The sequence below is a fragment of the Scyliorhinus torazame genome, chromosome 3, assembly GCF_047496885.1.
Source record: "Scyliorhinus torazame isolate Kashiwa2021f chromosome 3, sScyTor2.1, whole genome shotgun sequence".
Classification (NCBI taxonomy): Eukaryota; Metazoa; Chordata; class Chondrichthyes; order Carcharhiniformes; family Scyliorhinidae; genus Scyliorhinus; species Scyliorhinus torazame.
The window spans coordinates 84,166,274-84,192,535 of NC_092709.1; the positions used below are offsets into that span (position 1 = coordinate 84,166,274).

The 26,262-nt window shown below is 46.7% G+C and overlaps 1 protein-coding gene and 1 long non-coding RNA gene across 3 annotated transcripts in view; one reads left to right on the plus strand and one right to left on the minus strand.

Annotated features, from left to right (window-relative positions):
- Window positions 1-26,262, minus strand: part of LOC140408555 (annexin A10-like) — a 167,053-nt gene that overhangs the window by 136,630 nt on the left and 4,161 nt on the right. Inside the window, exons 2-3 of one of the 2 annotated variants that reach the window (XM_072495931.1) lie at window positions 20,606-20,687; window positions 3,483-3,577 (exon numbers count right to left, since the gene is read on the minus strand). In XM_072495931.1, the coding sequence (XP_072352032.1) occupies window positions 3,483-3,577; window positions 20,606-20,687 (177 nt within the window). The remainder of the gene's footprint in view (window positions 1-3,482; window positions 3,578-20,605; window positions 20,688-26,262) is intronic. The other variant, XM_072495932.1, reaches the window with a different exon arrangement.
- LOC140408556 (uncharacterized) overlaps window positions 1-26,262 on the plus strand; it is a 125,623-nt gene that overhangs the window by 75,034 nt on the left and 24,327 nt on the right. The window contains exon 2 of the long non-coding RNA XR_011940137.1: window positions 6,220-6,404. This is a non-coding gene — a long non-coding RNA (uncharacterized lncRNA). The remainder of the gene's footprint in view (window positions 1-6,219; window positions 6,405-26,262) is intronic.

Consider the following 26,262-nt stretch of genomic DNA (forward strand, 5'->3'; position numbering starts at 1 on the left):
CCTGAACCAATGGGAGATACTAATTATGAGGCTTCCTCCAGTACAATTGCAGAGTTGGTCCCTCTGCCAGCAAGGATGTGCCCCCTTTCCATCCTGATGTCAGAGCCTGTGGTTAACTCCTGCCAGTCTGCCTGCTCAGGTGAATATTAAAGGTCCCCTGGCACAGTCGAAAGAAGAACTGGCCGTTTTTCTAGCATCTCAATTGACATCCCGCCTTCAGCCTAAATCTCCAAAAGCAGATTATTTGGTCAGTTTTCCATTTGGTATTTCTAGGATCTAGCTCTGTGCAAATTGATTGCTGCATTTGTCTACATAACAACAGTAACTGGACTTAAAAAGATAATCCACTCGTTGGAAAGTGCTCTGAGGATAGAATCATAGAATTTACAGTGCAGAAGGAGGCCATTCAACCCATCGTGTCTGCACCGGATCTTTGAAAGAGCACCCTACCCAAGCCCACACGTCAACCCTATCCCCATAACCCAGTAACCCGATCCAACACTAAGGGCAATTTTGGGCACGTAAGGGCAATTTTAGCATGACCAATCCTCCTAACCTGCACATCTTTGGACTGTGGGAGGAAACCGGAGCACCCGGAGGAAACCCACACACACACGGGGAGAACGTGCAGACTCCTCACAGACAGTGACCCAAGCCGGGAATCGAACCTGGGACCCTGAAGCTGTGAAGCAATTGTGCTAACTACCATGCTACCGTGCTGCCCTAATCTTTATTATTGTCACAAGTAGGCTTACATTAACACTGCAATGGAGTTACTGTGAAAATCCCCTAGTCGCCACACTCTGGCATCTGTTCGGGTACACTGAGGGAGAATTTAGAATATCCAATTCACCTAACAAGCAGATCTTTCAGGACTTGTGGGAGGAAACCGGAGATCCCGGAGGAAACCCACGCAGACATGGGGAGAACATGTAGACTTCGCACAGTCAATGACCCAAGCTGGGAATCGAACCTGGGACCCTGGCGCTGTAAAGCAACAGTTTGCTAACCAATGTAAGTGTAAGAATTCAGTAGTTCATTGGCAGTTTTAAAAATATTTCCTGCTTTCATTATGTGAAATTGGCTTTTCATTTTGAAGGGGAGAAACTGTTTAATTGTTTGCCACTTACATTGTTGAAATAGACTGCGGGGTATAGACACTTTAGTTATTAATCCCCTGATTTAAATTTTGTATCGTAGGATTTTGAGGAAGCACAGCCTCTCCCATAAGATGACCCAACTGTGGGTGAGAATCAAGTGTGAAGTCAAACCTTGCCATTTTAGGGGAATTAGGTGGGGGCTTCAAAATTGCCCCATTATTTCTTCTTTACATAATTTAGTTTGTCTATGTTATTTTGGTGCAAACGCCAAGGAAAACAGATTAAGTTGCATAACGACTACATTTTTGGCGCTATGGGTGACATTTCAAGTCCAAAATGATGTCCACACATGCACACGTGGACAGATGACATCCCTCTTCCTTTTCTCTTCCTCAACCAAGGCCTCCAATGTCTGAAAATCTTAATAGTTGGCTCTCTGCCGTGCTGTGCCATTATTGTGTTCTACTCTCTTCTGAAACCAGTTGCAGCCAAAATGCCCCTCTCTTTTAAATGGTGCTGACATGCTCCAAGTGACGCTAGCCAATGTGTCCTCTAAACTGCAGAGCCGTGCAGCAATTCAAATGTCCTTGTGCAGGTCACGTACCAATCAGCCTCTTTAAATGATCACACAAATGCACGGTCACACAAATGAATTTAAGCAAATAACAGAACTCAAGAAGAGATTTTGAGAACTGTTGGTGTGAGCCTCAACTGATTTTACGCCTCCATGTTGAGGTGAGCAGTCATTCGATGCTTAGCGCGTTCTGCAATCATTCAAATTCACAGGCAGTATGAAATTTGTGTGCTGCCTGTATCAGCCACCTTGGGGTGCGATTTTGTGGTCGCATGGTGCTCGAGCGAAAGCACAATGCAGCTGGTAGATGCCAGGAGAGGCCTCTCGCAGGCTTCCTGGCATCCTTCACGCCTCGCGGGATCTATCCAAGTCTCATGAGACATCGGAATCAGAATCCCGCCCAAAAGGGGCGTGACCAAACAGCGGTGTCAAAGGAGGGTTTAAACCTACTTAGGTGTGTGTGGTAGTATGCATTAGGGGTCATGTGGAACTGTGAAGCCATGATGTCATCCACAGTGAGCTTAGCTGGGATGTACTGTCCTCCCCAGCGACTGCAGCTAGGCGCCATTCAATGCTGGGCCATCAGGGACCCTTTGCTGATCAGGGAAGTCCAAGGTGGCTCCATGGCCCTTCTCCTGGAACGTGGGCACCTTGGCACTGCGCAGATGACATTGCGGCACTGTAAAGGTGCCCGGTTGGCACTGCCAAGTTGGCAGGAGCACTGCCTGCTTGCCAGGATGGCAGCGCAAGGATGCCCTGCCAAGGGTCAGGGCCCGAGTGGGCCATGCCCATGAAGGGAGGGAGCGGGGGGGGGGGGGGGGTGGGGTTGAAGGGTGGGGCAGTGCATGGCAGGTAAGTAGGGGCCTCTGGGAGGTTGGGGAGGTGACGGGTGGGGTTTCTGGACGGGGGAGGGGGGGGTGACTTTAAGGCGATGTGAGAGGGCCTGAAGAGGGGGCCCCTGGGACCCCATGGTGGGTGGCCACACTTGGGGCTGCGGGTGTGTGGGGTAGTGTCCATGTATATGGGGGGGTGACATTGTCCATGGGTGGGGCGGACCCACAAGCTCAATTAGAGATCAGGGCACTCTTTTATTATTTATTTAAATAATTAAAAATTTTTTTTAGGGCACCCAATTAATTTTTTCCAATTAAGGGTGCAATTTAGCGTTGCCAATCCACCTACCCTGCACATCTTTGGATTGGAGGGGTGAAACACACGCACACACGGGGAGAATGTGCAAACTCCACACAGACAGTGACCGAACCTGCGACCTCGGTGCCGTGAGGCAGCAGTGCTAACCACTGCGCCACTGTGCTGCCCCCCGGGGCAACCTTTTAAAATGGCGGCCCTTTCTCTGCGTTAAGCTCCCCAGTGCTCATAACAGTTCTGAGTGTGGGATAAACTGGCGAGAAATTCCCCAGAGACCAAAAATGTGACGAAGTGGGGGCAGCATTCAAGTCCATTCTGGGTCTAGCGAAGGAAGAGAGGCTATGCCGACCAATCGGCTGGTATTTCTGTAGGATCTCCAAAGCCTACAAATCCCCACTTTCCTTACCAGAGTGAGCATTTCAGACTGGGTGGCAGGTGGGAGTGAGAAGATTCTTTATCCACAAGATGAAATTGTGGGAAACAAGTTTAACAAATTTCAGGCCATCCTTGCCTAGAAACCTGATGACATGACACAAAAGACTGCAGGTTGTGTCTGTTATCTATCTGTAATAAAATCTGAGACCTGGGTCTTATTACTGATTACGTTAGCTAAATGCAAAATATAATGAAAGATAACAGCAAAACGCCAGGTTCCATACCTGCCCATAAGAATCATTGTAGATCTGAGCAATAATGAGACGTTGGGCATTAGAACGTTGTGTCAAAATTTCAATAAGATCATCTTTGTTGCATTCTACATGGAAAAAATGACAAATAATAGAACATGATTGTACTTTGATTTGAAGACTTTGGTATAATTTACACCGTTTACATTTACAAAATATAGCCTAAAACCAATAACATTTACCAAGTCCATGATCAAACAAAAATGTTGACATTTGCGACTGGTTGGCAAAACCAGTTATCACAACAGGAATCAAATTAAAATGAGTATCAAAGGACGTAAGAAGAGGGTTTAAAGAAACAAAGTGACACAGAGGCTTGATTAGAGCGTGGAATTGTGTGCCACAATTATTGTTGAAGCAGAATGTGTGGATTATTTTAGAAAGAAGTTGGATAGTTGCTTAAAAAAGATGTGGAAATTGAAGAATGGGGAAGTACAAAGGGTCACCTGGACTCGAAACATCAGCTCTTTTCTCTCCTTAGAGATGCTGCCAGACCTGCTATGATTTTCCAGCATTTTCTCTTTTGGTTGGAGGTAGAAGAATGGGAGTGGGCTGGTATCTCAGACTGGAGAGACCAAATGCTATTGGTGCTGACACATTCTACGGGAGATTTTATGACCTTGGGAGATGATAATTAGAGGATTTTGCCTGTCTTACACTATTATCCAAAGTCAAAATGACCCCCTATAATTACACAATACCCTGAGACACCTAAAAGGTAGTACAACAAAATAATTGATCGTATTTGATGTGAGGTCTAAACACCCTCAGTTGCTACTCATGGGCCAATGTTACAACGTTGACCTATGAAGACCTGAAAATTCTAGATATGATCCATGGACAGTCTACAGATATTGAACTGAACCATGGCTGCAGCGCTCTGTGTTAGGGAGAGAACAGAATGTAGAGACCGAGTTCTTGCCCTCTTTCTTTAAAAAAAAATGTATTAAAGTTTTTTAACACAATTTTTCTCCCTTACAAACAATAACACCCCCTGTAACAAAAAAAATGAGAAATCGCGCAGAGCAAGATATATACATGGCAAAATGATATATTTACACAGCTTTGTACACTGGCCCTCACCCGTACGTGCCAGTTTCCCCAACCCTTCATGTTATCTCTTGCTCATCCACCCTCCCAGGCAGTCCCCCCTTTCCACCCCCCTCCCCCCCCTCCCAGGACGTGTGTCCCTCCCCCCCCCCCCCCCCCCCCCCCCCAGGGTTGCTGCTGCTGCTGACCGACCTTCCTCTAACGCTCCGCGAGATAATCTAGGAACGGTTGCCACCGCCTGTAGAACTCCTGCGCAGACCCTCTCAAGGCAAACTTAATCCTCTCCAACTTTATGAACCCAGCCATATCATTCATCCAGGCCTCCAGGCTGGGGGGCTTCGCCTCCTTCCACATTAGCAAGATCCTTTGCCGGGCTACTAGAGACGCAAAGGCCAGAATGCCGGCCTCTTTCGCCTCCTGCACTCCCGGTTCGTCCACTACTCCAAATATAGCTAGCCCCCAGCTTGGCTTGACCCGGACTTTCACCACCTGAGACATTGCTCCCGCCACTCCTCTCCAGAACCCCTCCAGTGCCGGGCATGACCAAAACATATGGACATGGTTCGCCGGGCTCCCTGAGCACCTTCCACATCTGTCCTCTACCCCAAAGAACCTACTCAACCTTGCCCCCGTCAAGTGCGCTCTGTGGACCACCTTAAATTGTATCAGGCTGAGCCTGGCACACGAGGAGGAGGAATTAACCCTACCTAGGGCATCAGCCCACAGATCTTCCTCGATCTCCTCCCATTTACCCTTCAACTCTTCTACCAGCGCTTCCCCCTCTTCTTTCAACTCCTGGTGTATTTCCGACACCTTGCCCTCCCCGACCCATACACCCGAGATCACCCTATCTTGAACTTCTTGTGCCGGGAGCAATGGGAATTCCCTCACCTGTCTCCTCACAAAAGCCCTCACCTGCATATATCTAAAGGCATTTCCCGGGGGTGTTCGTGCCCTCTTTCAATTCCACTGTCTCTCGCTGGGAGTTTTCCGATGTGAATGTAAGGATCTGTTTTGGCTCCATGGCCAAACAGCTGCCTATCAGTCTCTGAGAGAATGTCCCGACTCAGACACAACCAATGCCTGCTTGATGCTCCAAAGGGCTGCCACTAATCAATGGATTGTGCTGTCGTTAAAGTCACCACTACTTTCAGTACAGCAGGGATAAGGCAGAAAAAATGAGGGAATAACATGGATGACAAAATTATCCATAGAAACCTCGTTATGGACTGTGTTTTAAGATAGGTGAGTGAGCTAAAGAAGATCAGGCCTTTGACTAATTATTCATCAGCTAAATACCATGCTTCAATTAAAAGTGCTGAACAAGGAGCGGTATAATTAATCATTTTCTGATGATCTAAATGACAATTTCATTCAGTGTCCTTCAGTTTCTCATTTCCACCTCTTCTCTCCTGCAGGCACCTCCATGGATATTAGATAACCTTCTTGTCCTGAGTACAAATGACTATTCTTCATGGCTGGATATAGTGACAGCACTATTAGTAATAATAATAATAATCTTTATTGTCACAAGTAGGCTTACATTAACACTGCAATGAAGTTACTGTGAAAAGCCCCTAGTCGCCACATTCCAGCGCCTGTTTGGGAACAGAAAGGGAAAATTCAGAATGTCCAAATTACCTAACTGCCCGTCTTTCAGGACTCGTGGGAGGAAGCCAGAGCACCCGGAGGAAAACCTCGTGGACATGAGGAGAACGTACAGACTCCGCACAGACATTGACCCAAGCCGGGAATCGAACCTGGGACCCTGGAGCTGTAAAGCCACAGTGCTAACCACTGTGCTACCGTACCGCCCACATTCTCAGTGAGACTGGAGGCAATTAGGTAAATTTCCTTTCAATCATGTTTGGAAACTTTGCTGTTGAATTGATTGTACTGTATGCACATTATTTATCTGTAACTATCCTCCACTCACTGTATTTCACGGTGGATATCACCAGTTTGTTTAATGTGACTAAGCTTCACTCACTGCATCTTGCTGAAGAAATAATCCTGCTGTACTCAGGAGACTCTCTGTTATAGTTCTGGGCATGAATTCAGAGGCTCTGTAAATTACAAGCCCAGTGTTCCCTTTCAGCTGCTTGGCTGCAGTCAAGGCTGAGCGCAAGTCAGCCCTTAAGTTGTTGCCTGTACGAGGTTGTGCAACAAAAATTTTAAAGCCCATTTACATGTACCATGGATGCCTGATGTGGTGTGTCTCATGCGTCACACATTCTGTGCCGTAAGTGCATGCCCAGTATATTGATAAAGGTTGAAGTATGGCACCTGGGGCTTGCCGTAAGACCATAAGACATATCGAATACGTTCTGCCATTCAATTAGATCATGGCTGGTCTGATATAATCTTCAACTCCACTTTCCCACCTTATCTCCATAACCCTTGATTCCCTTACTGATTAAAAATCTGCCTACCTTAACCTTGAACATACTTTTTTTTAAATTTAGAGTATTTTGTTTTCAAATTTAGGGACAATTTAGTGTAGCCAATCCACCCAACCTGCACATCTTTGCATTGTGGGGGTGAAACCCACGCAGACATGGGCAGAATGTGTAAACTCCACACGGACAATGACCCAGGGCCAGGATTCGAACCCGGGTCCTCAGCGCCGCAGTCCCAATGCTATCCACTGCGCCACATGCCGTCCCAACCTTGAACATACTTAACGACCCAGCCTCTACAGCTCTCTGCGGTAAAGAAGTCCACAGATTCACTATTCTCTGAGAGAAGAAATTCCTCTTCATCTCTGTCATTAAATGGGCAACACTTTACTCTTTGATTATGCCCTCTGGTCTGTTGCCTTGCAGGGGCCAGGATCAGGTACGTCACTAAACGACTACAGGGCATACTAAAAGGGGAGGGCAAACAACAGATGACATAGTACATAGTGCTACCAACAATATAGGCAAAATCTGCTAGCGGCTACCCCTGTAAAACCTGTCACGTTGTTCTGAAATCAATAGGACTTTTTCATGCACACATCCTTGGAGTCAAACACCAGAACCGGGTTATTAGGCTCGTGACCTCAGAACAATGGTGGTTGCAAAGGTTGAAATGCGGACAAAAGAGTAGAACACAGAACAAAATAACCACCTACGTTGGGGAATTGAGGTCCTGTAAGCAGAATTTCAGGAGCTAGGAAGAAGATTAAAAAACAGAACCAGAAGGTAGTAATCCCTGGATTACTTCTGGTGCCATGTGCTCGTGAGTATAGAAATAGGAGGTCAGTCCAGATGAATGCGTGGCCGGAAAGATGGTGCAGGAGGGAGGGCTTTAGATTTCTGGGACATTGGGACCGTATTTGGGGGCGGAACTGTACAAGGCGGATGGTTGTATATCAACCGAAATGGGACCAGCATCCTTGCAGCGAGGTTTGCCAGTGCTCTTGGGGAGGGTTTAAACTAACTTGGCAGGGACCTGGGATCCTGAGAGAAGGTTCAGCAAGATTGATGCACAGGCAAAATTAGAGGAGACATCAAGTGAGCCAGGAAGGCAAAGAATGTCCAGACCAGTTAAGTCATCAGGGAGCTTGGCAAGATTAGATGGTTTTACTTTAATGCAAGGAGTCTGATGAACAAGGCAGATGAATTGAGAGCACAAATTAAAACATGGGGTTATGACGTTATTGCAATCACTGAGACATGGTTGTGAGGGGGGCAGGATTGGGAGCTCATTATTCCAGGGTACAGAATCTTCAGGCGAGAAAGGGAAGGAGGTAAAAGAGGAGGGGGTGTCTCAATTTTGAACAGGGAATCAATTATAGCAGTAAGGAGAGATGACATCTTAGAAGGCTCTTCAACTGAGGCCATATGGGTAGAACTTAAAAACTAAAAAGAAGCAATCACAATGGTGCGAGTGTTCTGTAGGCCCCCTAACAGTCTGAAAGAAATAACAGAGCCGATATGTAGTCAAATTTCAGAGAAGTGTAAAAGTAATAGTGATAGTGGGGGATTTCAACTTCCCCAATATTAACTGGGGAAGCCAAAGTGTGAAAGGTTTAGAGGGAGTAGACTTCTTAAAATGCATCCAGGAGAACTTTTGAAACCAAAATGTAGAAGGACCTACAAGAGAGGGGTGGTCCTGGATTTAAATTTTGGTAACAAAGCTGGGCACGTATCATTTTGCAGACAGTGATCATAACTCCATTGGATTCAAGATTGTTATGGAAAAGGACAACAATGGGCCTGATATCAAAGTTCTAAACTGGGGGAACGCCAATTTTAATAAGATCAAATATGATTTGGCCATAGTAGACTGGGAGCGGCCAACTTTACATAATTCTGAACCAGAACAGTGTAATGCATTCAAGAAGGATATAGAGAGAGTGCAGGGCAAACATGTTCCAATCAAGAAAAAGGGTGCGACCAACAAATTCAGTGAACCCTGGATATCAAGGGATGTACAGCATTGGAGAAAGAGAAAAGGGAGGCTTATGGCAGATATTGAGGGCTCAAAACAGCAGACGCCCGAGAGGTGTATAGAACGTGTAAGAGGAAACCTAAAAAGGAAATTAGGAGAGAAAAAAAGGGACATGAAAGGATACTGGCATGTAAAATAAAGGAAAATCCTACATTGTTGTACAAGAACATTAAGGGTAAAAGGACTACTAGGGAAAGAGTAGGGCCCATTAAGGACCACAGTGGTAATTTGTGGGCGGAGCCGGAGGACATAGGTAAGGTTCTAAATGAATACTTTGATTTAGTGTTCACTCGTGAGAGGGACAGCGTGCGTATAGAACTCAGGGAGAAAGACTCTAATAAAATAAAGAGATTAACGTAGACAGCGGGGAGGTTCTGAGTGGTCTGGCAGGCTTTAAAGTAGACAAATATCCAGGGCCAGATGAAATGAATCTCAGGCTGCTGAGTGAGGCAAGGGAGGAAATAGCAAGGAAGCTGGCAATAATTTCCAATTCCTCTCTGGCCACAGGAGAGGTGCCGGAGGACTGGAGGATAGCCACGCGGTACTATTATTGAAGAAGGGTGGAAGGGATAAAACAGGAAATTACAGGCCAGTAGTCTAACGTCAGTGGTGGGGAAACTATTGGGAGCAATTCTGAGAGACTGAATTAATCTGCATTTGGAGAGGCAGAGATTAATCAAGAACAGTCAGCATGGTTTTGTTAAGGGCAGGTCATGTGTGCCAACTTTGATTGAGCTTTTCAAAGAGGTGACCAGGTGTATAGATGAGGGAAATGTGTTTGATGTAGTCTACTTGGACTTCAACAAGGCTTTTGATAAGGCCCCACATGGGAGACTGATAGTGAAGGTAAGGGCCCATGCATGGTATCCAAGGAAATTTAGCAAATTGAATCCAGAATTGGCTGAGTGGCAGGAAGCAGAGGGTAGAGGGGTGTTTTTCTGACTGGATGCCTGAGTCCAGTGGGGTCCCTTAGGGATCAGCGTTGGGCCCTTGCTGTTTGTTGTTTATATAAATGATTTAGATACGAATGAAGAAGGGTTGATCTGTAAGTTTGCAGATGTTATGAAAATTGGTGGGGTGGTAAATAGTGAGGAGGATAGCCTTTGACTACAGGAGGGTATAGACGGGCTGGTCAGATGGGCTGATCAGTGGCAAATAGAATTCAATCCAGATACGTTTGAGATGATGAGCCTGGGCAGGACAAACAAGGCAAGGTAGTACATGATAAACGGCAGGGCCCTGAGAAGCACTGAGGATCAGAGTGATCTTGGTATGCATGTACACCGGTCCATTAAGGTAGCAGAGCAGGTGGATACAGTGGGCGGGATTCTCCCAGCCCCGCGCCGGGCCGGTGAATCGCCGCAACGGCGCCACACTGCCCCGACGCCGGCGCGCAATTCTCTGAGGTGCGGAGAATCGATGCCATTTGCGCCGGTGCATTTGGCGTGGCGCCGGTCGAGGGCTGCTGTACGCGGCTGGGCCGCCGATTCTCCAGCCCGGATGGGCCGAGCGGCCGCGCGGAAAAAGCAGAGTCCCGCCGGCAACGTCCACACCTGGTCGCTGCCGGCAGGAACTCTGCGCAAAGGGTCGGGGGGTGGCCTGTGGGGAGGGAGGGGGGCTCCGTCCCCAGGGGGTGCCTCCGGTGGGGTCTGGCCCGCGATCGGGACTCACCGATCGGCGGGCCAGCCTCTACCCCCCCCCAGGCCTACTTTGTCGCGCTTCCGGCCCCAGAGCCCCCGCGCCATGTTGCGTCAGGGCCGGAGCGTTCCGTGAGTCTACTGCGCATGCGTCGGTTGGCGCTTCGCCACTGCGCATGCGCGGATTGGCGCCGCCCCCAGTCCGTGCCAGGATGTAAGGCTGGAGTGGCGTGAACCGCTCCAGCGCCGTGCTGTCCCCCTGTGGGGGCCAGAATCGCTACTGCCCGCGCCCGTGTCACGCCGTCGTGAAACGCGACGACGTTCACGACGGCGCGGACACTTAGTCCCGGCGATCGGTGAATCGCGCCCAGTGTTTAAGAAGGCATGTGGTATACTAGCCTTTATTCGCCGAGGCATAGAGCTTAAGAGCAGGGAGGTTATGCTGGAACTGTATAAAATGTTGGTTAGGCCACAGCTGGAGTATTGTGTGCAGTTCTGGAATCCACATTATAGGAGGGATGCGATAGCACTGGAAAGGGTGCGGAGGAGATTTCCAGGATGTTGCCTGGGCTGGAGAGTGTAAGTTATGAAGGGAGATTGGATAGACTTGGATTGTGTTCCTTGGAGCAGAGGAGACTGAGGGGGACATGATTGAGATATATAAAATTATGAGGGGCATAGATAGAGTAGACAGGAACAAACCTTTCCCCTTGGTGGAGGGATCAATGACCAGGGGGCATAGATTTAAGGTAAGGGGCAGGAAGTTTTGAGGGGATGTGAGGAAAAACAGAGGACCGTTGGAGTTTGGAATTCGCTGCCTGAAAGGATGGTGGAGGCAGAGACCCTCATAACATTTAAGAAGCCTTTAGATGTGCATTTGCAATACTAGGGCATACAAGGCTATGTGCCAAGTGCTGGAAAATGGGATTAGAATGGTTAGGTAGTTGTTTTTGACTGGTGCAGATGCGATAGCCCGAAGGACCTTTTCTGTGCTGTATGATTCTACAACGCTATGACTCTCCCACAAAAGCCAGTATATCTTTGCTCAAATAAGGGGACCAAAACTGTTCCCAGTATTCCAGGTGTGGTCTAATTAGTGCCTTGTATAGTTTTAACAAGACTTCTCTATTTTTATTCTCCATTCCCTTTGAAATAAAAGCCAACATTCCATATGCCTTCCCAATTTCCTGCTGAACGTGCTTGCTAGCTTATTGTGATTTATGCACGAGGACCCCCAAATCTCTCTGTGCTGCAGTTTTCCACAGTCTTCCTCTATTTAAATAATATTCAGCTCCTTTATTCTTCCTACCAAAGTGCATGACTTCAGATTTTCCTACATTATATTCCATCTGCTAAGTTTTTGCCCATTCAGCTAACATGCTTATATCCCTCTGCAGAATCTTTAGGCTGGATTCTCTGGCCATGCCCACCCGGCGATGGGCGAATCCCGCCCGAGGTCAATGGACTTTTCCACTGTTCGCGTCTCGCCCGTGGCAATCTTGCGACGGGCGGGGCGGAAGAATCCAGCCCTTTGTGTCATCGTTACCACTTGCCTTCCCAACAATTTGTGTGTCATCCGCAAACCTGGCAATAATACATTCACTTCCCTCGTCAAAGTCATTAATATTTTTGTGAATGATTGTGGCCCCAGCGTGGATCTGTGTGGTACTCCACTAATTACAGGTTGCCATCCTGAAAATACCCCTCTTATCCCAACTCTCTGTCTTCTGTCAGTCAGTTAATCCTCTATCCATGCTATTATATTACCCCCAACACTATGGGCTCTTATTTTATTTAGTAGCCTTTTGTGTGATACCTTATCAAAGTAAGGCATCTGGGTCCTGCTTCTGAAATAGCCAGCTCATAATGCCTGTCAAAATTGCATGAATACAGCCATCAACAGACCTACTGTGTTCATGACAACCAAACCTATATATGGCCTAAACAGTGGTTCTGAAAGCTGGAGGTGACCTGCAAAAATATGTTTAAAATAAATATTTAACTGAATGTGAAATGGAGAATAAAATAAATATCTCTACTGGCTTCAAAGCAGCCCTGAAGACCATTAATAGGCTCTACTCAACCCCTTCTTTATCATCTCTGCTTGATTGCCTTCCTCTCCTCGTTCACTGCTCATGCCACGTGTGACCTACCTGAGGGTTGCGCGACACAGTGGTCCACAATTTACAACTGCTTTGCCAGTGAGTTGCCTGTGAACCCATAGCAGGTTTCCACAGCTCACTGGCCTACTTTCAATGAGGCCCAAGGCCAAATATCGAGTGTTCCCTGAGCCTATTCATTCCAGTCGTGCCTGTAGGCCATTTTTAGCTAATGCCACCCCCATCCTCAAATTGCTTGGGGGCCTGGCCTGTCAAAAGCCTCTCTGTTGAAACCAATTATGCAGGGTAGCCATCATTGACCCTTTCCATGTGAGAAGATAAACACAGGTACGTGACTGCTATTTTCAGTAACTGATGTGTTGGGTGTTCTGGATCACCTACAGGTCACCAACACTTGAAGTAGTGCAACACTATTTTATTAAAAGGTTAACTATTTAAATATACTTTAACTGTGGGTAAATATGATACTAGCTTTAACTAAAGACCTTTGCCTTGTCCTAACCAGTTGATGCACTTAGCACATGGTGTATGTCTGTGTTGCAGGCTGTGAGCTCTGTGCTCCTAGCTAGCTGCTACTTGAATGAGCGGGAATTCTGATGCCCCCTGTCTTCATAGTGTGTGTACTCTCACTGGTGATTGGCTGCGGTGTTGTGTATGTTGATTGGTCCCACTGTGTGTCCATCAGTGTGTGTGTGTCTGCACCATAATATACTGGTGTATATTATGACAGTAACCAGATCTGCAGCTGTTTGTTCAAGGTTAGAAACTATTGTTTCCAGGATATAATGGTCACATAATGTTGCTAAGGGGTAAGGTGATGCAGAATTCACTTCATGACTCCCTTAAATGAAGCTTGATCAATTCTGCTTTGCAGAAAATCACATTGCATTATCCAAATGTTGTTCTTGAAATCTCATTTTTTTAGGATTCAAAACAACTTACAAATGTATTGTCTTGAAAGACAAAATCACTCAAAATTTTCAGTGTTTAGAAATGATTGTTACCAAGGCAAGTAAATTAAACTTGAGAGTTAGATGATCATGTGATTGCCAATTATTAATATTTCATTGGCAAATTATAAACATGGTAACCATTAGAATGAAAGAGGAAGAAATGAATCTAGAAAAATAATAGCATTCCTCATTTGAATTGAAACCAGCCAGTTTATAGAGAAGTCTTGTTGGTATAAAGGTGATTAATAATAGTGGAAACAAAATAAAAGCTAACATGATTTTATGGTTCTTTTAAATGCAAGTGATAAAATATAAGCTCTTGTAATATTCGTTGACTGATCTGTGCTCTCGATATAGTATATATTGCAATTATAAAGATTCAAAACTAAATTTCAAAAAGCCCTTCCATTTATACGGATGTCACGGTAACAATATCTAATTCCTTTTATTTGCCTCAGTGGGTGGTTTATTTTACATTAAATTTAAATAAAAGAATCAATACATACACTTTTAGTTGGCATGAATGGAAATTTAATCTTTTAAAACTGAATTATTAATGAAGAATTACTTTAGGAATTTAATCATTGTAGTTTCATTTTGGAAGATGATTTTCAGTAATATTTAAAATTACATCTCCCTTTACAGTAAAGGGTGGAAATGATTACATTTATAATTAGCAAAACTTAGCAGTCTAGCCTAACTGCACCAAGAACTGTGCCTTTGCATCATATGTTCACTGCTCCAACATGTGAAAGAATATGTTGGGCATGATTCAGCGGACTCACATTAAGGTCTGGTGAAGGGTGCGTTTAGCGGACTGACTCTCGGCGGCTCCAGTGTCGAGAAACACCCCGCTATGCAACGGCACTTTCTTTGGCCTCGCGGAGCCGAGGCCGCACTTAGAGGGATGTCCTGTGCTCTTTCGGATGGGGGGTGCAGACCCGATGGGCCGAATGGCCTCCTTGGGCACTGTAGGGATTCTATGAAACACTGAGAGCATTCAGAAAATCGAATAGCATCTTAAATCTCTCTGCTGAGTTAGAAATAGTCTTAGTATTGTGAGTTTGTCCTCATCATAACGATTTCCCATTGCTGGCATCACCCTGTTGAATCTGCAGTGCACGCTTTCTGTGGCTTTAATGCCCCTTCTATAATGAGGCACTCAAAACTTCAAACAATATTCTATCCATGGCCTGACCATGATCTTACATAATTCATAACTACCTCTACTGTAAAACCTCAAATTCCATTGGCTATTTTAGTTTTTATGCACCTGTACTTTCAGGCATAACCCTAGGTCACTCTCTTCATCTACACACTTCAATGTGTTTCCATTAAGTCTTTTTATTTTCCCAAGATGTACTTGTCTTGCGCTTTCTCACAATATGCATTTAACGCTGTCCTTTTTGCTAAATTGTCCTCTTTTCCAGTTATCCTCACTGTTTGCCAAAACTACTTATGTGTCCTCAGCAAATCTGAGATGTTGCATTCTACACTCAAATTCAAATCATTAACATATACTGAGTAAAGTAGACCCAATAATGACCACTGGCTATATCATCTTCATCCCTTCTCCAGCCTGGACACCATCCATTTGCCAGCAACCATGTTTCCATTATTTTATCTTGTACTATATATCTTGTGAGACCTTATGAAGTTTCTTCTGAAAATCCTTATAGGCTATATCAACTGCAATCCTTTATGCACCCACTTCACTTCATGCTGAATGTGATTGCTGAACTTACAATTTTTTGAAATATATGCTAACTTTTTTCATTGATTTATAGATCCTAAGATTTTTCACTCAACAGACAATGGCCTAACCTATCAGCAGTGGGATACTCGGCTGATTTCGGCGGCACGGTAGCACAGTGGTTAGCACTGTTGCTTCACAGCGCCAGGGTTCCATGTTCGATTCCCGGCTTGGGTCACTGTCTGTGTGGAGTCTGCATGTTCTCCCCGTGTCTGTGTGGGTTTCCTCTGGGTGCTCCGGTTTCCCCCCACAAGCCCCGAAAGACGTGCTGTTAAGTAATTTGGACATTCTGAATTCTCCCTCCATGTACCCGAACAGGCGCCGGAATGTGGCGACTAGGGGATTTTCACAGTAACTTCATTACAGTGTTAACGTAAGCCTACTTGTGACAATAAAGATTATTATTACTATTCTATGCCCAGAGTGCTGTTAGAAAGGGAGTTTCAGGATTTTGACCCAGTGACAGTAAAGGAATGGTGATATAATTCCAGGTCAGGATCTGAGGTGTCATTCTCCGACCCCCCGCCGGGTTGGAGAATCGCCGGGGGCTGGCATGAATCCCGCCCCCGCCGGTTGCCGAAGTCTCCGGCACCGGAGATTCGGCGGGGGCGGGAATCGCGCCGCGCCAGTTGGCGGGCCCCCCACTCGATTCTCCGGCCCGGATGGGCCGAAGTCCCGCTGATAAATTGCCTGTCCCGCCTGCGTGGATTAAACCACATTTTGAACGGCGGGACAAGGCGGCGTGGGCGGGCTCTGGGGTCCTGGGGGGGGGGCGCGGGGCGATCTGGCCCCGGGGGGGTGCCCCTACGGTGGCCTGGCCCGCGATCGGGGCCCACCGATCCGCGGGAGGGCCTGTGCCGTGGGGGCACTCTTTCCCTTCTGCCTCTGCCACGGTCTCCACCATGGCGGAGGCGGAAGAGACTCCCTCCACTGCACATGCGTGGGAAACTGTCAGCGGCCGCTGAAGCTCCCGCGCATGCGCCACTCGGGGATGTCATTTCCGCGCCAGCTGGTGGGGCAACAAAGGCCGATTCCGCCAGGGGGCGGGGCGGAAATTCCTCCGGCGCCGGCCTAGCCCCTCAATGTTGGGGCTCGGCCCCCAAAGATGCGGAGCATTCCACACCTTTGGGGCCGCGCGATGCCCGTCTGATTGGCGCCGTTTTGGGCGCCAGTCGGCGGACATCGCGCCGTTTCGGGAGAATTTCGCCCCCTATATGGCTTGGAAGGGAACTTGCAGTTGGTGGTGTTCCCATGTGCCTATTACCCTTGTCCTCTCATACTCAGTAGGATCATAGAAACCCTACTGTGCAGAAGAAGACCATTCATCCCATCGAGTCTGCACTGACCCTCTGAAAGATCACCCTACCTCGGCACACACCGCAGCCCTATCCCTGTAACCCCACCTAATCTTTAGAAACTAGGGGGCAATTTAACATGGCCAATCTAACGAACCTGCACATCTTTCGACTGTGGAAGGAAACTGGAGCTTCCAGTGGTAACCCACGCAGTCACGGGGAGAATTTACAAACCTCACACAGACAGTTACCCAAGGTCAGAATGGAACCCGGGTCCCTGGCGTTGTGAGGCAGCAGTGCTAATCACTATGTTACTGTGACGGTGGTAGAAGTCTAGATGACAGAGGATTTGGACAGTAATGTTGAGGGAGCTTTGGTGAGTTGTTCAGTGCATCTTGTATGTACTGCACGCTGCTGTAACTGTGCATTGGTGGTCGTGGAAGATTTGTGAGGGCCACGAAGAATCCAGCACGAGTTGAAGGATAGAAAGAAATAACATTTATTTACAATAACATATATATACAACAGCAACTCCTTTGCTGCTCACTCTCCTATAGCCGGTTCCAAACTGGCCAGCTTTATTTATGCAGGGAATCTGCCAATGAATTCTCCGCACCCCTCATTGGAGAAGCTCATACTCCCAAAGGATTGTGGGATTGCCATTACTCCCCAGCCAATTGTAAGCAGGCAGGTTATAACATCCCTCCCTTCCAAAGTCCAAGGAATCCACCGAAGACCCTGGCGAAGGAGGGCGTCGGACTCGTTTTGCCGCAGGCCGGACACCATTTGCACGAGGCGCTGGATCAGGCGGCGTGTAACATAGCCTCCCCATAAATAGCACGGCCCCAAAGTTTAATCCTGTTCCGGATTCTGTTTTACTCCAAAGAGGTTGTTTTGTAATGGAGTATCTTGTGCTTATGAAGGCAGTAGAGTTGGAGTGAATATTAAGTGTCTCTTCATATTAAATATGTACTGTCATGAAATGATTTGTGGTCATAATTGTTCAGTTTGTAATCAGCATAATGATTATATGACTAATGTGAACCAAGTTGAATGCAATTACCTCATCAATGCAATCAACAATTCCAAGGGTCCAAAGTATGAATCCAGCTAATTAATTCAATCTATTTTGAATAGAGGGGTGTTACTTTGAATGAATCTGATCCCACATTTTCCAATAAAACATGCTTAATCTCATTGGCGTTGCACTTTTGCTGCAATCATTCTGTCAAGACTTGAATAGTATCTGGCTTGTCAACACTGAAGTAAAATAACAAAGAAAGAATAACATTAAGCAACAGGGATCTTAAATTAAATAATAAACTCCCACATGTTCTGGTACAAGGTACACAGGCTTATCTGTGATCAAGATCCTCGGCTACTCCCTTTCTTAATCATTAACCAGTGAGTGTTGGACAAATGTTTGACTATTAGGAAACACTTTGTTAACATTTTCATCAGCAGAACTAAAGAGGAAGGAACACAGTTGAAAATATAATTTCACCTTGGTTTTCTCTTGTTTTCCAGATATTTCTGTAGATTTAAAATTAGTTTATTAAAGACTTTTAAAAAAAAAATTACTTCCAATAAAAGAATCTTCTTTTTTTACTGTGAGATCCATGATAAGCACTGATCATGGGAGCCTGAGAGGCCAGTGTAAAAATGTAGTTTTCCAGTCCCTTTGAAATTAACTTTCGAATCAATTGGCGTTGTATTCCAAGTTGCTGAAATAACAGGGGTAATTTTAACTTAACTTGCCAAGCAGGAATGGATACATTCTGATCAACATTTTTCTGCTTGATTTCAAATGGAGAGCAATATTAAGGGTATAAGTTCAGTGTTGCACCCAATCCTATCAATTTCCTGATGGATAAGTAAAATTAAAATTGTGCCCAAAAGATCCTGGTGGTCTGTTAAAGATTTATCTGTCATTCTGAGAATAGCTCTTTCTAAGTTCACAAGCCCACAGAAATTCAGAAAGGAGAAACCAGGGATTAGAGCTGCGAAAGTGTAAATGTGGTTGGATTGTCTGGACTTGGCTAGGCAGAATGTCAGGATTCCAGGGCTAATATGGTCCACAAACTATATTTGGCATCCCCTGGCTGGGGAAATCCTCAAAGCCAGTGACTCCCTTGCTAGAAGTGTGAGGGGAAACCCCATTTAAACTGGGTTCCGCTGCGGCACAGCAGGAGTGACTCTGATTAATTTGTTGGCCCACTGTTCTCATGTATTGGCTATTTATTGGTCATCACATGTGCTCTTAGAGAAGTGATGGTTTGATGACAATCGGAGTTAAGGTGGAACTGGTGTTCAATCTAAAACAACGCAATATGGATTCAAGGAATAATCTTGACATTGGTGCTTTATGTAAAGTTGTTGCAAAGAATTGGGATTATCCCCATATCACTAATTTGTTTTTATTAGCTGTTTGTTCAATCTTTTGCTCATAATATGATTGGTGGTAATATTACTGGAGAAGTGAGCTTGGAGAAGTAATTGTATTTGACAGTGTGGAATTTGATGAAATACATTTGCTGGAACTGACAGGTTTAATTCAGCTCCCTCACACATGAACATAATTGCTTCTCCCGTGAGGTTCATGGTCACCATTTATACTGAAATATTCTAAAACTAAGACAGAAAACAGAAGGAACATTTAAGTTGGTTGAAGTTATTAATAATTAATACGCCTAGTTGATTTTTCAATGGAACACCGTTCGTCGAATTCCTGGAATATATTTCAGGCAATTTATTCAATAGAATGAAAGCAACAGACTCCATATCTGGTCATAATTTCTGGTGCTGTTCTTGTAAGCAACAAAATCTACCAAGGATTTTGCCGTTTTTCTCTAAATGCCTTTCAATGGTAATTAATAAACAGGATCACAATTGCAGTTGAAAACCTATTTATATTGTACAGCCAGACACGTCAAAGAATCAAAATAGAATGTACTAAATGTCCCCGAAAAGCTAAATATCACACTGAATTCATTCACTTTTATTAGGTCTCCACTATATTAATCCAACTTAATATAGTTTAGGTTTTAATGATCGGGATATTTAAATTGAAATAATATCGTTGAGTTAGAAATGCTTTTACCAGCAATGGGATCAGATACTGGGCTGAAATATTTTTGCCAAATCACATTGTTACATCCACAGCACTGGAAGTCTTGGGAGCTTTCAAATTGATAAATGTATTAAAAACTTATGATGGAAAAAATTATGATAGTTTTCTTTTAACTTGATTTTACTTTTCAGTCCACCAAATTAATGATTATTCTTCAATCGTTTCATGAATCGTTTTGTAGAGTAGTGAACACAGCACAGTCCATCACGCAAAACCGCCACCCATCCATCGACTCTGTCAACACCTCCCGCTGTCTTGGGAAAGGGGGCAGCATAATCAAAGACCTCTCCCACCTGGGTTATTCTCTCTTCCAACCTCTTCCATTGGGCAGGAGAGACAAAATCTGAGAACACGCACTAACAGGTCCGAAAGTGGCTTCTTCCCCACTGTTATCCGACTCCTGAATGACCTTCTTATGGACTGATCTGATCTCTTGACTGATCTGACCTCTTCACACATCTTCTCTACTGAGGAGCATTACACTCCTGTATGCTTCACCTGATGTCTGTGTCTATGTATTTACATTGTGTATGTCCTATGTTTTTCCATGTGTGGAACAATCTTTCTCATCTGTCCACTGAAAAATACTTTTCACTGTACCTCGGTACACGCGACAATATAAACAAATCCAAATGCAGAATGAAGGGTTTAGAAGGTGATAATGTTTCACCTGTTTCTTTGAAAGTATTTTTATAAAAAGCTATTAATAGGTGTTACATACCCATTCCCTGGAGTGCTGAGGCCAACACTTCTGCATCTACACCAGGGTTAAAGTCCGTTGCTGGAAAAATGGTTCCTTCATTCTGTGTAAAAGAAATGCAGGTAACATAAGCTAAAGGACGAGGCCACACAGAATGACGTGGAAGGCCATGAAGGTTATTAAACAGTAAATTCATTAACTGTTCAGCTATTAATTTAAATTTCTCCTGTAAATTAAAATAAACTAGTTCACTTAAGATGTTTTACTTAAAACGCATTAAATTGAAATAATCATTTATTAGTTGGACAGAATGTAATTATGAACAATGCAAAACAAAATAATACAATGCACTTTTGAAGATTGTTTCCAATATTTTTGTATCATATTTATTTTCAGACATATTGGTGGGAAGTTTAACAGGCAAGGAAAAGCAGGCTTGTCTGTGTGTATCGGGAGTAATATGATATTGGGTCAAGAGCCGAGCTCATCCTGTCCACTTCTGGGTATCTCCTGGGCAGGTTTGAAAGAGGGAAGGGAACCCAATTGGATCTGTCAAGTGTGGTATTTCAATATTTGAATGGATAATTAAGCTCTGTTTTAACCAAGGATTCTGGCTTTGACAGCCTGATGGCTTATTTCCCAAGCCGTCTGGACCTCGTCAGGGTCACTGAGCCAAGTGCACAGTCCTTCTTCATTGAAGCTGATATACTGGCAAGTCTTTGATCAGTGAAACTGAAGAGCTCCAGCCATGGCCATGTGAGAGACTGCTACTGCCCACAGCACTTCTACGAAGGGTGTTTTCAATGTTTGATGGATGATTGACAACTTTTTGGAAGTATTTGATGCATTATCAATTACGATGAGACGAGAGTAGAGAGTAATCGAGGCTTTATTAAGCAGAGATGTGTTGCCTCCTGCAGCTGCTGCCGAAATGACTGCAGCTTGGTGAGCACACACATTTATACTCCACCTACTGGGCGGAGTCAGCAGGGAGGGATCTAGCCCCGTACCTGTAGTACAGGAGCCTTACCGTATCACCTCTCATATACGTATTATACAAACAGTGGTGACTACCACATTCACCCCCTGTTAAAAAAGAGTCCAGCGGGGGTGGTGGAAAACTATTTACATGGTATGTGAGCATTTTCAAAACTATTTACATGGTATGTGAGCATTTTTAAAGAGTACAGTTTGGGGAAAGTTCACAAATTTAGCCGGTCGGGTGCCTTGATCCTCCGTTGTGAGCGCCGCAGTCCCGGTAGTGATGCAGGCGCCGGCTTGGTTGCCTGTGACTCCGGGAGTGTGTAGTCCTCATCCTCATCCCCAGGTGGAACCAATGGGAGGACAGATCGTCCTGGAGCGGTGGCTGTGGTGAGGTGCGCTGGGGGGAGGGTGGGTGGTGCTGAGGCAATTGGAGGGGGTTGGGGAACCAGCTGGTGCCAGGTACCTGAGGGAGACTGTGTCTTGGCGACCGTCGAGGTTCGCCAGGTAGGCGTACTGCGGGTTCGCATGTAGCAGCTGTACCCTTTCGACCAATGGGTGCGCCTTGTGGAACCACACGTGTTTGCGGAGGAGGACAGGTCCTGGGGCTGCCAGCCACGTTGGGAGCGAAACCCCGGAGGTGGACTTCCTAGGGAAGGCAAGGAGACGTTCATGGTGGGTTTCATTAGTTGCAGTGCAAAGTAGCAATCGGATGGAGTGGAATGCGTGGGGGAGGACTTCCTACCAGCATGAGACCGGGAGAATTTTAGACCGCAAGGCCAGCAGGACGGTTTTCCAGACCGTCCCATTCTCCCTCTCCAACTGCCCGTTTTCCCGGGGGTTGTAGCTGGTCATCCTGCTCGAGGTAATGCCCGCTGAGCAGGAATTGGCGCAGCTCATCATTCATAAAGGAGGATCCCCGGTCCCTGTGGATGTAAGCGGGGAAACCGAACAGAGTGAAGATGCTATTGAGGGCTTTGATGACTGTCGCAGACATCATATCGGGGCATGGGATGGCGAAGGGGAATCTGGAGTATTAGAACATAGAACATAGAACAATACAGCGCAGTACAGGCCCTTCGGCCCACGATGTTGCACCGAAACAAAAGCCATCTAACCTACACTATGCCATTATCATCCATATGTTTATCCAATAAACTTTTAAATGCCCTCATCGACCACGTTCAGGAAGTACGTGTTTCGGTTGGAGGAGGGAGGGGCCCTTTGAAATCCATGCTGAGGCGTTCAAAGGGGCGGGAGGCCTTCACCAGGTGCGCTCGGTCTGGCCAGTAGAAGCGCGGTTTGCACTCCGCGCAGACCTGGCAGTCTTTGGTGACCGTCCTGACTTCCGCAATGGAGTAGGGTAGGTTGCGGGCCTTTATGAAGTGAAAGAACCGGGTGACCCCGGGCGACAAAGACCATCGTGTAGGGCCCGGAGTCGGTCCACTTGTGTGCTGGCAAATGTACCTCGGGATAGGGCATCGGGGGGGCTCGTTGAGCTTACCGGGGCGATACAAAATCTCGTAATTGTAGGTGGAGAGCTCGAACCTCCACCTCAAGGTGTTATCATTTTTGATCTTGCCCCGCTGTGTGTTATTGAACATGAAGGCAACTGACCGTTGGTCTGTGAGGAGAGTGAATCTCCTGCCGGCTAGGTAATACCTCCAATGCCGCACAGCTTCAACGATGGCTTGGGCCTCCTTTTCGACAGAGGAGTGCCAAATTGCGGAGGCATGGAGGGTGCGGGAAAAGAATGCCACGGGTCTGCCTGCCTGGTTGAGGGTGGCGGCCAGAGCGCAGAGGTTGGGGAGGACGTAGAGCCGGACGTTGCTGAACTCTACGCCCTGGATGGTGAGGGTGGCGATGCAGTACCCCCGGATCTCCACGGAGTGGGTCCTGAGGCCAGGGAGATTCTTTGGGTAACGGGGTGTACCGCGAGGGAGCAGCGCCTTACCGTAGCGGGGTGGATGAAGCTCTCCGTGCTCCCGGAGTCGAGCAGGCAAGATGTCTTGTGGCCATCGACTTTCACCGTCATTGTCGCGGTTGCGAGGTTGTGTGGCCGGGACTGGTCGAGCGTGATGGAGGGGTCCTGAGGCACCATCCAAAATGCCGCCGAAGATGGCAGTGCCCACAGGGCGCACGTGGCGGGCGGCGTTAAAGAGATGGCGGCACCCACGGGCCGCACGAGGTCTGATGGGGTGAAGATGGTGGCGCCCCACGGGCCGCAAGTGTTCTGCTGAGAGGAAGATGGAGGCGCCCACGGGCCGCACGTGGGCTGCGGGGCCAAAAATGGCGGCGCCCACGGGTCGCATGTGGTGGGTGCAGGAACAATGGGCCTGGATACAGCGGCGATCGACCCGGCCTGGCACACCGCAGCGAAAAGCCCCTTCTTCCCGCAGATCTTGCAGATTGCACTCCGCGCCGGGCAGCGCTGCTGGGGGTGCTTTGTCTGCCCGCAGAAATAACGCTTGGGCCCCCCGGGGTTTGCTGGCTGCCGCGCGGCGCAGGCTTGGGGTTGGCTGGGGGCGGCCGCTGATGGGGCCCATGATGTCCATGAGGGGGGGGGGGGCGGCGTGCGGTCGGGGAGTACGCTTGTACATTATGGGAAGCTACTTTTAGTGCGGTCGCGAGTTTCTTGGTCGCCGCGAGGTCGAGCGTACCCACTTCTAAGAGGCACTGGCGGATGTATGCCGACCCTATGCCCATAACGAAAGCGTCCCTGATTAGGAGGTCGGAATGTTCAACGGCCGAAACTGCCTGGCAATCACAGTTCCTCGCCAGGGCGTGCAGGGCACACCAGAAATCGCCCAATGACTCACCGGGGAGTTGTTGCCGCGTGGACAGGAGGTGCCTGGCGTAGAGTTTGTTGATCGGCCGGATGTAGTTCTCTTTCAGAAGCGCCATGGCCTCAGTGTAGTTGAGTGCATCCCAGATAAGGGGAAAAATATCGGAACTCAACCGTGTGTACATGATCTGGAGTTTCTGTGCTTCCGAGGGTTGTTCTGTCGCTGCTCCAATGTAGGCTTTAAAGCAAGCCAACCAGTGGTCAAAGGCCGACATGGCGTTGTCTGCTTGAGGGTGCAGCTGCAGGCGCTCTGGCTTGATGCGTAGGTCCATCGCTGTAAAATCTCTATTTAATAAATTGATGCACTATCAATTATGACGAGACGAGAGTAGACAGTAATCGAGGCTTTATTAAGCAGAGATGTGTTGCCTCCTGCAGCTGCTGCCAAAATGGCTGCAGCTCGGTGAGCACACACATTTATAGTCCGCCTACTGGGCAGAGCCAGCAGGCAGGGATCTACCCCCGTACCTGTAGTACAGCAGCCTTACTGTATTACCTCTCATATACGTATTATACAAACAGTGGTGACTACCGCAGTATTTTAAGAAAATTGGGAATGCTGGGAATGGGGAGAGGAATCCAGGAATTGAATCCCATCTGTCATTTTTAAAAGTCCATGGATTCTCCCCAACTCAGTGAAAATCCAACTCAAAGTTCCAAGGTGGCACGTGTGTGACTTGAAGGGAAACTTGCAAGTGGTGTTCCCATGTGTTTCCTGCCTTTATTCTTTGAGGAGGTTTCTGACGAAGAAAGCTTCACAAGTGTAGCAGTTCATCTTGTAGACAGTACACACTTTAAATATGGTGCTCAGGTCATGGAAGTAACCGGCAGGATTTTCTGGCACCCCCACGGGCGTTTTCCAGTGGCAGAGGCAGCTTGCCATTGGCCGCCAGTAGGATCTTCCGGTCAGACCGGTGTCTATGGCGTTTTGCATGGCTCGCTCCTCTTGCCACCGGGGAACATTGCTGTGGTGGGGGCGGTCGCCATCGGTGGAATCAGAAGATCCTGCTGGCAGGAAAGACCAGAATATCCCACCCAATAAGGTGTCAATAAATGTCCTGGACGATGATGAGCTTCTTGAGTTTTGTTGAACCTGACTTCATCCAGGCAAGTGAAGAGTATTGCATCTCACTCCTGACTTGTGCGTGGTAGATGGTGGATAGGCTCCAGAGAGCCAGGAGGTCAGTTATTTGCCACAGAATTCCAAGCCACTGATTTAATACTAACGGTTAGCATATGGTGGAGGACTAATAAAATGGCTTGTCTTTTAACTTCAACAAGTTTATTTCTGCATCCAACTCAGCAGAGATACAAATTCCATGTAATGACTCCACAGCTACGGTTCCAGCTGTGCCCATTAATACTCTTTTGGAGGTTGAACCAATAACCATCACCTCTTTGTAATAAGGCAATTAGCTCAACAATGGAATTGTCGCAACACGCATTTGCTGATACATTTGCTGTCCTTGTAGCCACAGTATTTATATGGCTAGTCCAGTTAAGTTTCTGTTCAATGATAATAACCCTCAGGATGTTGATCATGGGGGACTCAATGATGGTAATGGCGATCAACATCAAGGGGAGATGATTAAATTCTCTTTAGTGGGAGATGGTTATTGCCTGTCACTTGTGTAACAGAAACGTTACTTGCCGCTCATAAATTGAAGTCTGAATGTTGTCCAGGTCTTGCTGCTTGTGGGCACGGACTGCTTAAATATCTGAGGAATCTTGAATGGTACTGAATACTGTACAATACTCAGCAAACATCCCCATTTCTCACATTATGAAAGAGGAAAGATAATTGATGGCTGATGACGCAGCTGAAGATGGTTGGGCCTGCGACACTATCCTT